Source organism: Camarhynchus parvulus, chromosome 3 (assembly GCF_901933205.1).
Source record: "Camarhynchus parvulus chromosome 3, STF_HiC, whole genome shotgun sequence".
In the NCBI taxonomy this organism is placed as follows: Eukaryota; Metazoa; Chordata; class Aves; order Passeriformes; family Thraupidae; genus Camarhynchus; species Camarhynchus parvulus.
The window spans coordinates 59814901-59832149 of NC_044573.1; the positions used below are offsets into that span (position 1 = coordinate 59814901).

The 17249-nt window shown below is 41.6% G+C and overlaps 1 protein-coding gene across 4 annotated transcripts in view; it reads left to right on the forward strand.

Annotated features, from left to right (window-relative positions):
• Positions 1 to 17249, forward strand: part of PTPRK (protein tyrosine phosphatase receptor type K) — a 304874-nt gene that overhangs the window by 213539 nt on the left and 74086 nt on the right. For all 4 annotated transcript variants that reach the window (XM_030944646.1, XM_030944647.1, XM_030944648.1 and 1 more), the window contains exons 9-11: positions 1252 to 1361; positions 2565 to 2766; positions 5658 to 5763. In XM_030944646.1, the coding sequence (XP_030800506.1) occupies positions 1252 to 1361; positions 2565 to 2766; positions 5658 to 5763 (418 nt within the window). The remainder of the gene's footprint in view (positions 1 to 1251; positions 1362 to 2564; positions 2767 to 5657; positions 5764 to 17249) is intronic.

The window sequence follows — 17249 nt, forward strand, 5'->3', positions numbered from 1 at the left end:
TTTGCATGTAGACTGAAATAAATTTCAGTGATGGGAAAGACCACTCACTCTTTCCTGCTGCTAGCGCAGCACCTGAGGCTTCCTTTGATCCATTGGATTTTAATTTATTTTTGCTCTTTGTAAAACTTCAGTCTGCTTTGATAATGAATATTTAAGGAGTGTCATGCATAAGGCTCACTGAAAGTTGCATTGGAGAAAATAGGCTTATTAGAAGGAGACAGAAATATATGTCAATATATTAAATAGAAATGACATTTTAGATTGAAAGACTGCAAATTTGAACAACTTTGTGTCTTTGAGGGGGAAGGTGTTTCATTGGGTTCAGAGTTTCTCCAGGCGGTCCCTTATGCTCACCTCCTTCTTTTAGCACATGTGTGTTCAAATCTTGGAGAACTGCTCTGATAAAAAGGAATTGTATGTGTAGGTAAAAATATCTTGTAAGCTGTAATGGGAGATAACTAAATGCTCTTGCCTGGTGTTGATGGGATTACCAGGTGCTGTGAATCATTTGGGCAAAGAGGCCTGAGGTGACATTTCAGACTTGTTATTACTCCAGGGATATTGGTTCTGTTTAAAAAAAAAAAGAAAGTAGGGTCATCTTGGTGTTGTTCAGTTCAAAGCTTTGAAAACATCTCTTATTGGAAACATTTGAGGTAAGTAGTCTTGATCCTTCTGCACACGAGGAGGTCAAAGGCTGAAAGAAATGGCAGCTAAGCTTGGTTGCTTCCCTGTGTTCAGCCCTCTCTTTTAAATGAGGATTACTTTTAAAACAAGTTATAAGAAGATGTGATTGAAAACTGTTTTGTAAGAATTTCTCTCCTTTGGAAGAAGCTGTGTAACAGAAACTCTTCCTTGCCTTTGATTTTTTTCCATTTAAAAGAATTTTAGAGCCGTGTAGTCCTTGTCCTAAGATACGCTTATTACAGAATTCAGTGATGTTCCCTGAAGTTGTAATCTAGCTTGAACTGTTTCCCCTGGCTATATTATGAGACAATTTAACTTTGCATGGAGTTTTGAAAGCCATATGTGGGGATAACATTAATGTTTCAACTTCATGCTCTCTCTGCACTGCAAATGACAAAATACACTTTGAAGTGCTTTTTCACACACTCTACCATTGCCTTCTGCATGCAAATGAATATTAATAAAAATAGACCCATGCTCACTTTTGGTTTTAATAGGATGTTCTGTCATCTCTTTAGTTTTTCTGTCTCAAGTTTCCTATTTTTAAAACTTCCATTTTGTTTGTAGTGCCAGGCCCTATACCTGCCAAATCAGTGAAAGGAACTCCTTTTGAAGATAAGATCTTCCTCAACTGGAAGGAACCTGTGGATCCAAATGGCATCATTACTCAGTATGAGGTAATCATTAAACACATAACTAGCGTGTGATGGGGCTGGGGAGGTACATCAAGAGGGGTGGCTGACAGTGAGTGTTTATGCTCTTTAGGCAGCTATTCAATAGTATGCTCCTTTCATTTACTGAATACATGATTTTCTGTAGTGGTTAGATACTCAAAATTTGTAATTATTGTGCATTTGACTGTCCATTCCTGTCAAGTGCCTTAAATATCTTTTATTGTTACTATATACCATTCCAAAGCCATGACAGCCATGATCTGCAAAATTTTCTTCATTGGAAGCAAAGGTTACATGAAAAGTAAGGTGGTTATGAAATTTGGAGCAATATTTTTTTAAGCTTTATAAGATTTTTACATAACCTCCATATAAATTCTGTTTAAAGTGTATTTACTTTATGAGCCTTCTGGGGACCTCCGCAGGAGGTTGGCAGGTAACACAACCTGATTTGAGCAACAAACACCACACTTTCCAGCACTCTTCTTTTAAAGGAACAAAAGATATAACTTTGCATATTAGTGAATTATAGGAGGGCAAACTAACAATCCAAACAAAACCCCTTAAAAATTATTTATTTATCTATTTATTTATTTACTTATTCATTTAATATAGACTAAATTCACGAGATAGTGTGAGTTAAACCAGGTGGGCAGCTCAACCCCACTCAGCCATTTGCTGACTTCCCCTCAGTGGAATGTAACAGTGAAATTTTCCATACATAAACTATGAAAAAGCAGTTTATAAATGAGATTAAAGCAGATAAATGCTTCCTTAATTTTTAGTTGGAAACAGATGCAAAAGGCAGTGGATTAACAGTGACATTAGCCCTGAGAGAGCAGCTACAGAGAAATCAAATTGTGAAACTCAAAGTGTTCCATGGTGATTCAATAACCAGCAAGGGAGTGTGTCATCCAACAGCAATTATGAAGGGTGCCTGCATAGCTTTTCAAGTAAGGCAAACTCTTCAGTAGTACACATGAAATCCTCACTGGTTTAGTGCTGGACTTGGCACTGTTGGGTTAATGGTTGGAATCAATCATCTTAAGGATCTTCTCCAACCTAAATGATCATGTGATTCTGTGGTATCCCCAAGATGAATGGATAGCTAGATGAGCATGTGTCTTTTGTTTCCTTTCCAGCCAAGCTAACCTAAATCCCTTGTGCCAAAACTTTTAAGAGTTGTTGCAAAAATTACTGTTTCCCCAGGTGAGCTATAGCAGTATACAGTCATTTGATCCCGCAGTTCCAGTGGCAGGACCTCCACAGACAGTATCCAAGCTGTGGAACAGCACACACCACGTCTTCTCTCACCTGCACCCTGGTACTACCTACCAGTTCTTCATACGTGCTAGCACTGTCAAAGGGTTTGGACCAGCAACTACCATCAATGTAACAACCAATATCTCAGGTAAAAACAAACAACAACATAAAGAAAAGACAGGGAAGGGGAGGGAGGAAATGTCTTTTGAATATTTTTGTGTGACTTGAGAAATTGTGAAATGCTTTAGAAAACCCCCACAAAAAATCCTACCATGTTAAGAAATTATGTTACTAAAAATGTTTCTGGATGTACTCACCACAGGGTAGCATACGTTCAGGGATAAATCCTTGCATAAGGTGAAAATTGCTCAGCTGTAGTTGTGAACTGTTTTTTCTGTGTAATCCAGTACTTTCATCCAAAGATTTTGAAGTGCTGTGTAAACCTTAATTAATTAGGCCTGTCAACACTCCACAGGTCACTAAGAACTGCATCTGTTTTGCAGGTTAGTAAAGTCAGGTGCAGAAAATTACTGACTTACTGAAGGTGACACTACTTAGCAGCACACAGCTGTAACGGGGTCAGGGAAGTTGAGACAATGTGTGAATTTCTTTTGCCAGATTCACATAGATCTGCTTCCTTGTGCCTTTATTGATTTATTGCAGTGCACCAACTTTGACATTATTTGTCTTAATAATGCACTGTAAACTCTGGAAGACAATTATGTCAAATGAAATGTTTTGTCAAATTTCAATGTTATTCTCAAAAAATAAGATAGTGGCTTATGCAGTTGATAGTGGAAGATAAGTCAATGCTATATTCAGAGAAACTTGATTTTGTGACATGGTGACTTTAGAGCTTGGCAAAGATCAAAGAAGTCAGCCATTTACGTATTTAAACAACACAAAGCTGGGTATTTTCCTCATTAACTGTCATAATGAAACTCAGATTGTTCTGTAAAGAGAAGTTAATAATGTAAGAGAATGCACCTATGATTTTTGTGGCATACAGTTCACGTTGTCTCCTCACAGTACATGAAAACACACCCATAAATCAAAATGTGAGAAAATTCAAGGTAGAGCTCCTTGAATTATGTAGCAAACAAAATGCTGTAGTTGTCATTGCTAACTGGAACAGTTTGTGGAATTCCACCCCAGCACATAAGCACTAGCACTCCTCATACCCCTGTCCCTTCAAAACAGCACAACCAATGCACAAAACCCACCAAATGATATGTTCTCTTCTGTTTATGTAGCTATTAGATTGTTTTGGAGTCTGTTATTTTACTCAGGTTGTTTTAAAGGTTTCTTCACAACAAATTCATAAATGTTCAGATATTATGGTGGTGTAGTTCATAAATTTTCAGATTTTATAATGGTGTAGTCCTTGCATACTTGTCTTCTAACCTCTTTGTAGAAGGGAAAGAAAAGAGGTATATATCTTGCTAGCACATCTGATATTTCAGTACTTTGAGGAAAAAAAAGTTCCTTGATCTGTTTGGATTATTTAGGACTACAGTGAATTCAGGCTTCTTCAGATATGCCCTCTTTTCCACATAGAAATTTTGGCAGTTTTGTCCAGAATCCAGTATAGCACAACTTTCTAGACAGAATATGTATCTTGTTAGTTGGGAAGACGTGGTTAATGCTAGGAAAGCTCAAAGGCAGGCTGTGAGACCCCTTGTATCTGACTTCAGCCTTTTCTTTCTATCTTGCTTTATGCTGAACTGTTGTCCAGCTCTACTGTGCATAACTGGTACTTTATATGGAGCGATGCATGTTTCAGAAAATGCTAACTTTAGTTTAATGAGGGCTGAAATTATTCCTTTAAACTAATCTTACAAGTGGTTACTGTGATTCTAGTGAACATGGTGTAAGCAGTAATTTTAAAATTACCATTAAATGAACATTAAGTCTATAAAATATTATTTCCTGAAGTAAGAGCAGGTTTTGCGTTCATCTAGGATCTAGGACTAATGAAGCAAGGCTTTTAATCTTTCAGAGCTCTTCTATCTATTGATATAGTACTGTAAAATTATTATGACTCAAATGATTCATGTCCTGCTAGGAAACATGTTTTTTTGAAAGTTCATTTTGAAATAGACAGGTTTCATAAATGATTTTATAATGATACAGCCACATATTTTAAAAAAAACACAAACATGCAGATAGTTTTCAAACTTATGAAAAATTAGTAATTATTAGAAATCTATTCTTTTCTGATTCGCAGAAAATCCTGTTTCTTTCCTTGCACTGGGGCTGAAGTCAGCAACAGTATTACCAGCAAGGACTGTAACAGGCAGCAGATTAAAGGTGGATGGTTGAAGTAATTGCCAACACTAGCCATCCCACCCACAACAAATACTGCTGCCGTGGAGGCGTGACAGTCTGACAGCCCATTAGTGAATCAATTCCTGAACTACTTCTGGTTTTGACTTTGATTTTGTTCTTTCATAGTGGTTTTGAAGCTGATTAATGAGCAGCTTGGCCATCCATTGATAGGAATGGGCATGGGAACGGATTCCCTGATCCAGTTCTAGCCCACAGATGCATATCTATATAAATCCAATTTTCCCACACACTGGTTGATATTGGCATTGTTTCCCATGATGTTCAAGAGGAAATATGAAAGGTTCTTAAATTGTTCAAGGCAGATGGTAGAAGCTGGGTCTTTGACATGGTGACTGTAGTTATTTGAAGGGTAGAAAAACTGCTGCAAAAAATGTGGATTTTATTGTAGTTTAGGGTTTCTTGTCAGTTACCTCCTCCCTCTATTTCTCTCCTTGAATAAAACTGTTTCAAGTTGAGAGATGTCATGATTTGATGGGAAGTGGTTAGGGATAGTGTTATCATTTGTTCATTAAATCCCATTCATGATGCAGTAAAAGGATGTGTCTGACTGGAAAAACTGTCTAAAAATACTCACATGGCTGATAAAGATTGTCTCTTTGTTCTATATCCAAGCAGTCACAACCTCATAAAAATACTAAATGTTTTTACTGATTTGTTTCTTGTTCTTTTCGTTCCCTCAACATTAATCAGCTCCCACTTTACCAGACTATGAAGGAGTGGATGCATCTCTCAATGAAACTGCTACTACAATAACTGTACTCTTGAGACCTGCACAGGCCAAAGGTGCACCTATCAGGTAAAAAAAAAAATCAAGAAGTGTTAAATTTTTAGTTGAATATTTGTTGTGTCACTGTATATAGAGCTGTTCATTTCTGAGTGACATTCATTTAACATCACTATTTTTTTTTCTTATCTACACCTAGCTTGCCAATAGATGTGTAATTAAAAAAATTCTGGGGTTGGCAGTGTTTTTTTTTAAACATAGTCATGGCCTGAATCATTCAGCTAACTGACCTGTTTGATATAGGGTCCCCAGAACCACTTTCTAACCATTGTAATTTCATTTTACTTTCTCACAGTGCCTCTGAAATATGATGCTGAAAGGTGTTTGTCAGAAGGTAGATTTCAAAATAACACTTCCACTCCAGTGCTTCAAAGTCAGCTACTCTATAGCATACATGTATGATTCGAAAATTGTAACCTGTGGGGAAATGGGAGAATAATAGTGATGAATACAAACTATTTGACCTTTTTCTTCTGAGAGCGCTTCTTACTGGGATTCATGTAGCAAGCTATTAAATTTTATTTGGCATGTCCTCTAATCATATTAAAATGTTTCATTTATGTTAACTTTGAGGGGTCTTTCCCTTTCTGCTCTCTGTTGAGAGATAATTTAATTTTGTTTGCAAAGATTAGTCTACATCCTGATCTTTACTTCTACTTGTTAGTGTAAAATTTTTATGATATTATTTGATTCCATTTGTATTTTACTGATGTGGCTGCATCAGCAATATTCAGGGGCAGGGTTGACTAATTGGGGGTTAATTAGCTGCTTAGCATCAGAAGGTTTTCATGCTATTACCCTTGTGACATTTTAGAGAAACACAGGCTAACGCATTTCATTCTGTGGTACATTAAGTCTGCTATCAAGGCTCAGCTGATGCCAAGTCATGTGCCCAAGCCCTAAAAGCAGAGGAAAATTAACTGTCTCTTAACTCTGTTTCCATTGAGAGGAATGTATGTTTTACATGAATGTTGTGGGGGGTGAGTCACATACCTATATGCATTTTTATGTGCTTATCATAAAATCACTCTTATGATTGATATTATCAAGTTATTTATTTATATTCTATCATAGAAGATAATCCAGATTTGGATTATCCTTTATAGGAGGATAATCCAAATTATCCTTTATAGGAGATTTTCATGTGTTATGTTCAAAATTGTAATCCCACATATCATTCATTTCTGAGAAATTGCTCTGGGGCAAACCTAGGATTTTTGGGGAATAGGGCTGCTTTCAGTATAGGACTTGAATTCTTAAAATATGGATTTTTTAAAAATTAATTCCACGGAATCCAGACTTGTGGTGTGAAAATGCTCCCAAATCTGCAGGTGCTTAAACTTGCTTCACTACATGCCTTTGTAGATGCTTTTAAAAACTTTCAAGTGTCCTTCTGTTGTCCCTAATGAAGGCTGTCCTTGTTTCGGAAATGTGATATCTGTCTCTCATGTAATCCATGCCACATCCTTTCAGTCTTGTGTCTGGCCACCTGAGGGAGCTGAGACAGATTCTTGCCCAGAGCTTCCCTGCCGGACACCACTGGGATCTGCTGATGGCAGTGGCGCACATCATCTTTACAGCATCTGCTCCAGGGCACTCCTGTGCTGACAGCAGCAGGCTTCCACCTTCAATCCCACCACACATCTTCAGGGGGTCAGTCTTGGGTCCTGGGTTTCTCTCCTGGAAGGGTGGTTGTTTCTTGAACAGGTAGCATGATGAGATGTGGCTAGAGAATTACTCATGCGGCTAGACAATTACTCACCCTAGCTCAAGAAGGTCTGGTTTCTCTGCTCTGTACTTGCAGACGAGGAACTTGCTGCAGAGTAAACCTGCAGAGTAAACCTCACATTTATTCTGTCAGTTTTCCTCACAGCATCCTCAGTTCAGTGGTATGAGCTTGTCACTGATGCCTATGAAGATGGCAGAAAGGACCTATGTACTAAACGTTAATAGACGGTTTGATAGTGATGATTTCACAGAGTATTAATAATTGTTGTTTGTGTTCTCAAAAAAGCCTACTTCTTCCTTCCTTCCTTTCTGTCATCTTCCCTCTCCACTTGAGTTAACTTCTAAAACCTAACACCAAGTTTCTAACATCAAGAGGCCAAGGAAATAAGTCCTTTACCATAACCAGAGACTTGGGCTTTATTCTTAAAATCAACCAGGTGTTTTATTCCTTACTTGGAACAAGAAGCATTCTCCAGGGGAATGCAGAAGACATGGTGTTATTGCCTTTTCTGAAGTTATGCATTTTGCAGTCAGGTACTTTTCAGCAGCTTCTTAATAGGGAGATAAATGTAGCACACTGAAATGCTGAATTGATTCAATGCATTTTGCTAAACTTTATGATATATTTTAGTGAAGCTTCACTCCATCCATACTGCAATTTTGTTTCCTCTAGAAGCTGGATTACTGCCATAATGAGTGTTACTAGGTAGGTGGGGAAAAAATGGATCACCGTGCCTGCAGCTGTGATGGAATAGAAGGGACTCAGATGCTGTTCTTTATCCTGACTGTGAATAATACAGCTGGCTTCTTGAAAAGTTTTTTTTCTACTCAGTCCTGTAATCTCTGGAGCTGTAGATGGTCATTTCATTTCATATCAATAGGTTAATGTTAAAAAAATAAAATAATAGGAAAAGAAAAAAAATAGGAAAAAAGTTCAGTCTGATACTCTTTTGCTTTTACAAATGGATTTATGCCATGATCAGATTTCCATCATAGCCTCCCAATCAGCACAGCCCCTCAGCAAGCAGATGTTCCTTATCTTAAGTATAATCTCTGTGCAGTATTTCTTTAAGACACTGCCTGGCTGCCCTAGTTGTCACAATTTTAACATGGCTCTAATCATACCTCCACTGTCAGGTTTTATTGTGCAATCCCTAGAATTCTTTATGGCCTCCTGGAGTTTAAAAACAAAATTACAAACCAGAAATGCAAAGGGAGACAAAGCTGCATGGCTCAGGCTCACTTTGAAGCGTGTGTAGTTTCACCATCAATCTTGTGGATGAGGTTCCAGTCAGTAGAATCAATGGTGCTTTGGTGATTCATTTGAAGATGTGATTTGTTGCTGTATTTTTTCCTGAAGGTTCCTAACTGACTACCAGAAAAACAATTTTTTGCTTTCAAATCCTACTGCAGATAAGGATTACAAAGAATGTACATCAGAATCAGAGTAAATTTTTAATGATTAAATTTTTTTTATTTGATTGTTAAAGTGCTTTTCTTGTACTTCCTTAAAATAAATTAGGGTGTTTTCATTTTGCAGCAAGATTAATTAAGGGCGCCATGGCAGGGAGCAACTAAAACAATCACTGTCAATTAGAATTCCAAGAGCTGGGACTGAAACTCGGTCTTGTCATTCAGTCAGTCTGGTGCTTGTCAAAGGAGAGGAAGATGTATCTCCACTACACACATAGAAAGAAATGTCTAGCAGGTATTTAAAGTCTAGTCAGAATAGGGCTAAAGTATGAACAACATTCACCACTGCTATATCTCTTTGGATCCTGAATTTTTAGGCAGGGATAAAAAGGAAGATGTTGTCAGAGACCTCCTTCACCTGTTTGCAATTGTCTTGGTCAATAGCAAGGTACTGTATGGGTTCTCTTAAATTAACTAAAAAAGGTTTTGTCATGAGAAATAATTTCTTCATGGAAAATTTCAGCTGAGGAGCTCTTCAGCTGCTGTATCTTCAAAATTTCTCTGCTTACCTGGCTCTCTCAGACAACTCTTCGGCCTGTATGATTGTGATGACTTATGTAGCAGGTCCTGAAATTTTTATTACTCTTCAGAATAGCTCAGAATTTATTTTAGTCATCAAGAAGAAGGAACACTGTCATCTAAGCTTTCCACTCCTCTCTTTTTATTTCCCTATTTTAATCCTTCTTTGCTGTATGGAAAGACGAGGAAAAAATTCTATTGTAGGAATTCCCTCAACTCCTGTCATAGAAAAGCTCTCTCAATAACTGAATTCTCACCAGCACAAAAAAGAAAAAAAGTATAGAAAATCTAAGATAATTGAAGCTAGGATTAGTTATGTGTAAAGACACAGGGATAAGCAGAGTACATAGTTACATTTTCACTAATACCTGAGATCAAAACACATTTGCAGCCAGTGAACACCCCACTTTTCAAGCTGCAAATTTAGCTTTGGCTTGTTTAGTTATATGTTACAGCAGGGTGTCCTTTCCGAACATTGTTGTGTGCACACAGAGTAACAGTGCTGCTCTGGAGCCGCTGCAGTGTTTTGTAAATGGCTTTAAAGAGATGGTATTACAAAGGGCCCAGAGGTAAACTACTGTATTCCTCCATGTCTTGTTAGCTCATAATGCTGTATGAACAATACTGCCAGAGCATCTATCTGAAGAGGATTGGCAAATCTTTTATTTAAATGTACTTAGTGAAAAAAAGTATACTGAGTGAAAAAAAAATTACATTAAAAAAAAATAAAGCTTTGTTGGAGACTTAAAACCGTTTCTGTCATTTGCTATATTTTCTATTCTGTAAGTGTAGATGACTACGGTATGTATATCTAGGTCTTATTTTCCACATATTGTAGCTTTTCATATGTAGGGGTCCAAAAAGCATTTTTGGAATATATTTTGTAGAAATTAATTTAGTTGAAAGTTTTTCAGGATTGTCACATTTTATTGTGGTCTTATGCTTAAAATTTTGCCATACCTTTTATATCTCATTCAAAAATCAGTGTTCTTTTAAAGAAGGATATAAAAAGAAACTTTTAACCTGTTTGATTCGCATGACCTTCATGTTTGATCTTTCGCCTCCAAAGAGAGTTGATCCTTAAAAAGGAGATGTGCCTTAAAATGAAGATACCCCATTTCTCCCTTATTCTGTAAAATGGAGAGGGGAAGAGGGGTTGATTTGCTAGCTGTGATGTGTCTCATTTTCAGAGCTGTGTGACAAACCAGGCTGTTCCAGGGGACTGCTGCCTCTGTCACGTGCAGGCATTGCACTGTCCTTCCCCTGTCCCTGCTGGCTTTCTCCTTTGAAGCTCCCAGGGTGTCATAGACAAGTTTCCTGCTCTTCTGTCGCTTCTGAGAGCAGAATTTGTGTTTGTCCCAGACCACTGGCAGCTGATGAGAGAAGACTGCAGAATTCAGGCAGCAGAGACATGGTGTTTGTGTCCCAGGGCTTTTCAGCTGGTTGTCTGCCCAATTCTGAAACTGTGTTTTTACCCTGCTTGGGTCCAGGGCCAGGCCAGGGAGGGAATGAAAGCCAGTAGTCATTTCTTACCTTGGGACATTAAAATATTTTTCATCCTGTCAAGTTTTTAAAATATCAATGCTTTGCAGGTTTTTTGCTAGTACATTTATTTTGAGGCATAAAGAAATATGCTGGATATACAGGGGTTTTGTCTAAGTGATTTGTTGGTACAGTCCCCATTAACTGGAGATGGTTAATACATAGAGGCTACCACAGAAGGTGATGTATAACTGAGCTCAGTTCATGGTCAGTTTATGCGAAATAAATATCCCCAGGTCTAACTTTTTTTTTCTTTTTACATTCTTCTTTCTACCTGGACTTTCAAAACTGAGATGACTTTCTATATTCTTCTTGGGCACATTGAAACGGAGGAAAGAGGCATTCCTGCTTGATTTTTACATGCTAGGAAAAGGAGATGCTAACATCTTCTTTCAGCTTAGGAAAGACATGAAACTAATTTCCTATTTTATTTCTTCTCTTCTTTCTTCCATTCTCCAGTATCATACTTTATCTCTGTGTCTTGGTTTAGAGCAAAATTTTGGGAGAGAGAGAGAGAGAGAGAGTCCCAGAGGGGCTCTAGTAGGAGGATAAATTCAATCGGCCCCTCCCCCCCCCACAACCAGTCCGGGAGAAAATACCTCCTTGAAGAAAAGTGGAAAAAAGCTGTTTATTAAACAATAGAACCTAACAATATTAAAACAATAAAACCCCTTGCCGCTCTAAAAGAGATGACCAATTGAGAAAACCACCCCCCAGTTGCCGCCCAGCTCACTCAGTCTCTTATCAGTCCTTCTGGTGCTGGAATTCTCACAGGCCAGGCCCGGCCTGGCCCGGTGGCCACAGGTGTGAGCTGCCGGTGCTTCCCTGGGTGTTCAGTCCAGAGCAGGTTCCAAGAGGTCCAAAGAAAGGAAAAGAAAAACCACAGTCCAGGGACTCTTCTTTGCCTCAGCCAGCTAAAAACTAACCAAAAGCAAAAGGAGAGCTCTCTGTCCTGCCGTCTGTCTGTCCGCAGACAACACAGTCCTGGAGCAGGAATGCTTGGGGGAGTACGTGCAATGTCTGAGCGAAGAAAAAAAACTGTGCGATTCTTCTCTCCCCCCTCTCACTCTCTGCAACAAGTCTTAAAGGTGCAAAACTTATTATTATTCAGCATAAACCAATGAGACGATTTGGGGATAAAAGCATCATATAGTCAACCCAGGACATTCCACCCCTTATCCCCATATCGTCTGCTTACTACTAAAACTAATATAAATTTAACTCTACAAACACATACATTATACATCCATTATACAGCTATACACAGACAATGGTAACAGCATTCAGCAAACAGTGATATTTACACATAGGTCTCACCCAACAATCAGATCTCCCTGAGGTACACATCGTGTTCTCCCATCTCTTTGCATTATCCACCATGTGTAACCTGGTCCCTGAGCAAAAACAACCCCACGAATGGGTTTGTCTGTATTTGAGGCAGAATTAATCCAAACTGTCTTCCCTAACAAACCTCTGACATGTACCACTGGGACTTTGTCTCCATCTACTCTATGCAAAGACTCAGATTGGGCAGGGCCCACTCGGTTAGTAGAGCCTCGGGTATTAACTAACCAGGTGGCCTTTGCCAGATGCTGCTCCCAGTTTTTGAAAGATCCCCCACCTAATGCTTTCAATGTGGTTTTTAACAGTCCATTGTACCTCTCCACTTTGCCTGCAGCTGGTGCGTGGTAGGGGATGTGGTACACCCACTCAATACCATGTTCCCTAGCCCAAGTGCTGATAAGGCTGTTCCTAAAATGAGTCCCGTTGTCTGACTCAATCCTCTCAGGGGTACCATGTCTCCATAGAATTTGCTTTTCCAGGCCCAGGATAGTGTTACGGGCAGTGGCATGAGGCACAGGGTAGGTTTCCAGCCATCCAGTGGTGGCTTCCACCATTGTGAGCACGTAGCGCTTGCCTTGGCGTGTCTGGGGCAGTGTGATGTAGTCAATCTGCCAGGCCTCCCCCATACTTGTACTTAGACCACCGCCCACCATACCACAGGGGCTTCAATCGCTTGGCCTGTTTGATGGCAGCACATGTCTCACAGTCATGGATAACCTGAGAAATACTGTCCATGGTTAAATCCACCCCTCGGTCTCGTGCCCACTTATAGGTGGCATCTCTACCCTGATGGCCTGAGGCATCATGGGCCCATCGAGCTAGGAATAACTCCCCTTATGTTGCCAATCTAAGTCTATCTTTGACACCTCTATCTTTGCAGCCTGGTCTACCTGCTCATTATTTTGGTGTTCCTCATTAGCCCGACTCTTGGGGACATGGGCATCAACATGACGGACTTTCACAGGTAGCTTCTCTAACCGAGCGGCAATGTCTTTCCATTCATCAGCAGCCCAGATCGGTTTTCCCCTACGCTGCCAGTTGGCCTTTTTCCACCTTTCCAGCCATCCCCACAGTGCATTGGCTACCATCCATGAATCAGTGTAAAGGTAGAGCTTTGGCCACTTCTCTCTCTCAGCAATGTCCAGGGCCAGCTGAACAGCTTTGAGTTCAGCAAGCTGGCTTGATCCACCTTCTCCTTAGGTAGCTTGTGCAACTTGTCGTGTGGGGCTCCATACAGCTGCTTTCCACTTCGGTTCATTCCCACAATGCGGCAAGAACCATCAGTAAAAGCGTATCGTGTATCTTCTGCTGGCAGCTGGTTATATGGTGGAGCTTCTTCAGCCCGTGTCACTTCTTGTTCCTCTTCATCAGTGAGACCAAAATTTTCACCTTCCGGCCAGTTTGTAATTATTTCCAGAATCCCAGGGCGATTCGGGTTTCCAATACGGGCGCGCTGTGTGATAACAGCAATCCATTTGCTCCATGTGGTGCTGGTGGCATGGTGCGTGGGGAACCTTTGCTTTGAACATCCACCCCAGCACTGGTAGTCGGGGTGCCAGGAGGAGTTGTGCTTCTGTGCCTATTACCTCTGAGGCAGCTTGGACTCCTTCATAGGCAGCCAAGATTTCTTTCTCTGTTGGAGTATAGTTGGCTTCAGACCCTCTGTAGCTTCGACTCCAGAATCCTAGCGGTCGGCCTCGAGTCTCACCAGGCACCTTCTGCCAAAGGCTCCAGGACAAGCCATGGTTCCCGGCTGCAGAGTAGAGCACGTTCTTCACCTCTGGTCCCGTTCTGACTGGGCCAAGGGCTACTGCATGGGCAATCTCCTGCTTGATTTGTGCAAAGGCTTGTTGCTGCTCTGGGCCCCAGTGGAAAGGGTTCTTCTTGCGGGTGACCAGGTAGAGAGGGCTCACGATCTGACTGTACTCGGGAATATGCATCCTCCAAAAACCTATGGCACCTAGGAAAGCTTGCGTTTCTTTCTTGCTGGATGGTGGAGACATTGCTGTGATCTTGTTGATGACATCAGTGGGAATCTGACGCCGTCCGTCTTGCCACTTCACTCCCAGAAACTGGATCTCTTGAGCAGGTCCCTTGACTTTGTTCTTCTTGATGGCGAGCCGACTTTTAGGAGAATCTGGATGATTTTTCTCCCCTTTCTCAAACACTTCTGCTGCTGTCTTCCCCCACACAATGATGTCATCAATATATTGCAGATGTTCTGGAGCCTCACCCTTTTCCAGTGCAGCCTGGATCAGTCCATGGCAGATGGTGGGACTGTGCTTCCACCCCTGGGGCAGTCGGTTCCAGGTGTACTGCACGCCCCTCCAGGTGAAAGCAAACTGGGGCCTGCATTCTGCTGCCAGAGGAATGGAGAAAAATGCATTGGCAATGTCAATAGTGGCATACCACCTCGCTGCCTTGGACTCCAGCTCGTACTGGAGTTCCAGCATGTCGGCACAGCAGCGCTCAGCGGTGGAGTCACTTCATTCAAGCCACGATAGTCCACAGTCAATCTCCATTCTCCTTCAGATTTACGCACAGGCCAAATGGGGCTGTTGAAGGGTGAGTGGGTCTTGCTAACCACCCCTTGGCTCTCCAGCTCACGGATCATTTTGTGGATGGGGATCACAGCATCTCGATTCGTTCGGTACTGTCGGCGTGCACTGTTGAGGTGGCAATCGGTACTCGTTGCTCTTCCACCTTCAGGAGTCCTACTGCAGATGGGTTTTCTGACAGTCCAGGCAAACTGTTCAACTGCTTGACACCCTCTCTCTCTACAGCAGCTATTCCAAATGCCCACCTGAGTCCCTTTGGGTCTTTGAAATACCCACTTCTGAGGAAGTCTATGCCTAAAATGCATGGGGCCTCTGGGCCAGTCACAATAGGGTGTTTCTTCCACTCATTTCCAGTCAGGCTCACCTCAGCTTCCACCAAAGTGAAATCCTGGGATCCCCCTGTCACGCCAACAATAGAAACAGACTCTGTCCCCACATGTCTTGATGGAATTAATGTACATTGTGCACCAGTATCAACTAAAGCTTTATACTCTTGTGGTTCCGATGTGCCAGGCCAACGAATCCACACAGACCAGAAAACACGATTTTCCCTAGCCTCTACCTGGCTAGAGGCAGGGCCCCTCTAAGCCTGGTTATCCTTCTTTCCCTGGGCATATGCCTTGGAGGTTCCTTCAAGGGGATCGGACATGTCATCATCATCATACCTGGCAGTTTGGCCACGGGCAACTGGAGCTGCTTTTCTTTTGGTGGAATTCCCTCTCTCAGCCCTGTCTTCCTTCAATTCACGCACCCGTCGTGCCAGAACAGCAGTAGGTTGTCCATCCCACTTCCTCATGTTTTCTCCACAATCACGCAGGTAGAACCACAACTCAGCTCGTGGGGTGTACCTTCTCTCGCCATCTGGGAAACGTCTGCCTTGGATACCAGAACCTCTGATCTGTACCGCCGAGATCTGGAGAAGGTCTTCTTTAATCTCCTCTCTGAGCTTCTTGTGGTTCTCCTCTATCTTGTCCTCTAATTTCTGCAGACGTGATTCTACTGCTGAGATTCTGGCATGTGTTGGGCCATGCACAGCGTCTGCATATGCTCGGAGCTTCCTTGCCATATCCAGTACAGTCTCATCCCTCTCATCCCTCTTCATTATGGCTAAGGCAGAAGCGTATTCATGTGGCCCAAGTCGCACAAGTTTCCGCCACATCACAGACGTGCATGGTACCAAGTCTGGGTTCCTAGTTGTTACATCATCTGAGAAGATAATCTCTGCCACTGCCATTTCTCTTAGGCGTTGGATCCCTTGCTCTATGGTCTTCCACTGTGTTTGTTGCATATAAAGATCATCTGCACACAGGTATCTTTGTGCAACACTTTCCAAGACCCGTGCCCAGAGGCTCTGTGGATTAGCCCCCCTCATCATTCCTTGGTCGATGACAGGGTCCTGTGACAGGGATCCCAAATGCCTCGCTTCAGTGCCGTCTAGAATTGTGGCCTCACCTGCAGCATCCCAGAGACGGACTAACCAACTAATTATGGATTCATCAGGTCGTCGGGTGTAATCCTTCCGTAGTCCACGAAGGTCCTTCAGGGAAAAGGACTCAATATTTGCATCAGATCTTGCACCTGCTGCTTTGACTCCTGATTTTATGTCGGGAGGTGTTGAGGTTCCTTCTCCTGTATCATCATCCTCATCATCTGCTGGTCGGTTGGTTTTGTCCGTGCATTTCCCACTTCTGGTACTGGTAGCAACAGCCATTGGTTTGGCTGCTGGCTTTGGCTCACTATCTGGTTTGGCAGCTGGCTTTGAGCCTGGCGTGCTGGCTGCAGCCTGACTGACTGGGATAGCTGATTTATCTCCCTGCCCCCTGCTTCTGTCTGCTGCCCTACAGTATCTAACAGAGTGCGATAAGCATAGGCCAGGGCCCAGCTTATTGCAATTAGCCTTTCTCGTTCGAATCGTCATGGCACTTCTCCTTTAGGTATTTCCCCACCTCAGCTGGGTTCTGAATTTGTTCCCGTGGAAAATCCCAGCCTAGAGGATCAGAAAATTCCTTCAGGGTTTGGCCTATATTTTCCCATTCTCCACACCACTCAGGATTTTCCACGCCTGCATCTGCTTCTGGGTCAGGGGTCTCACCAACTCTTCTGGATATCTCAGCTTTCATTTTAGAGAAGCTCCAGACTATATAGAGGAAGCCTACCAGATTAAATACCAGAAAGATGGTCTCTTTAACATTCAGGGGAAACTGAACATTCTCAAACAGTGACATAACAGCTTCAAAGGAGAAGAAGGAAAAGAAAGGCTGGAAAGCCTTATTCTCAGCTCCTCCTCTAACAAACTCGGTGCAATTACTAATAAATTCCCAAAACATACTACTG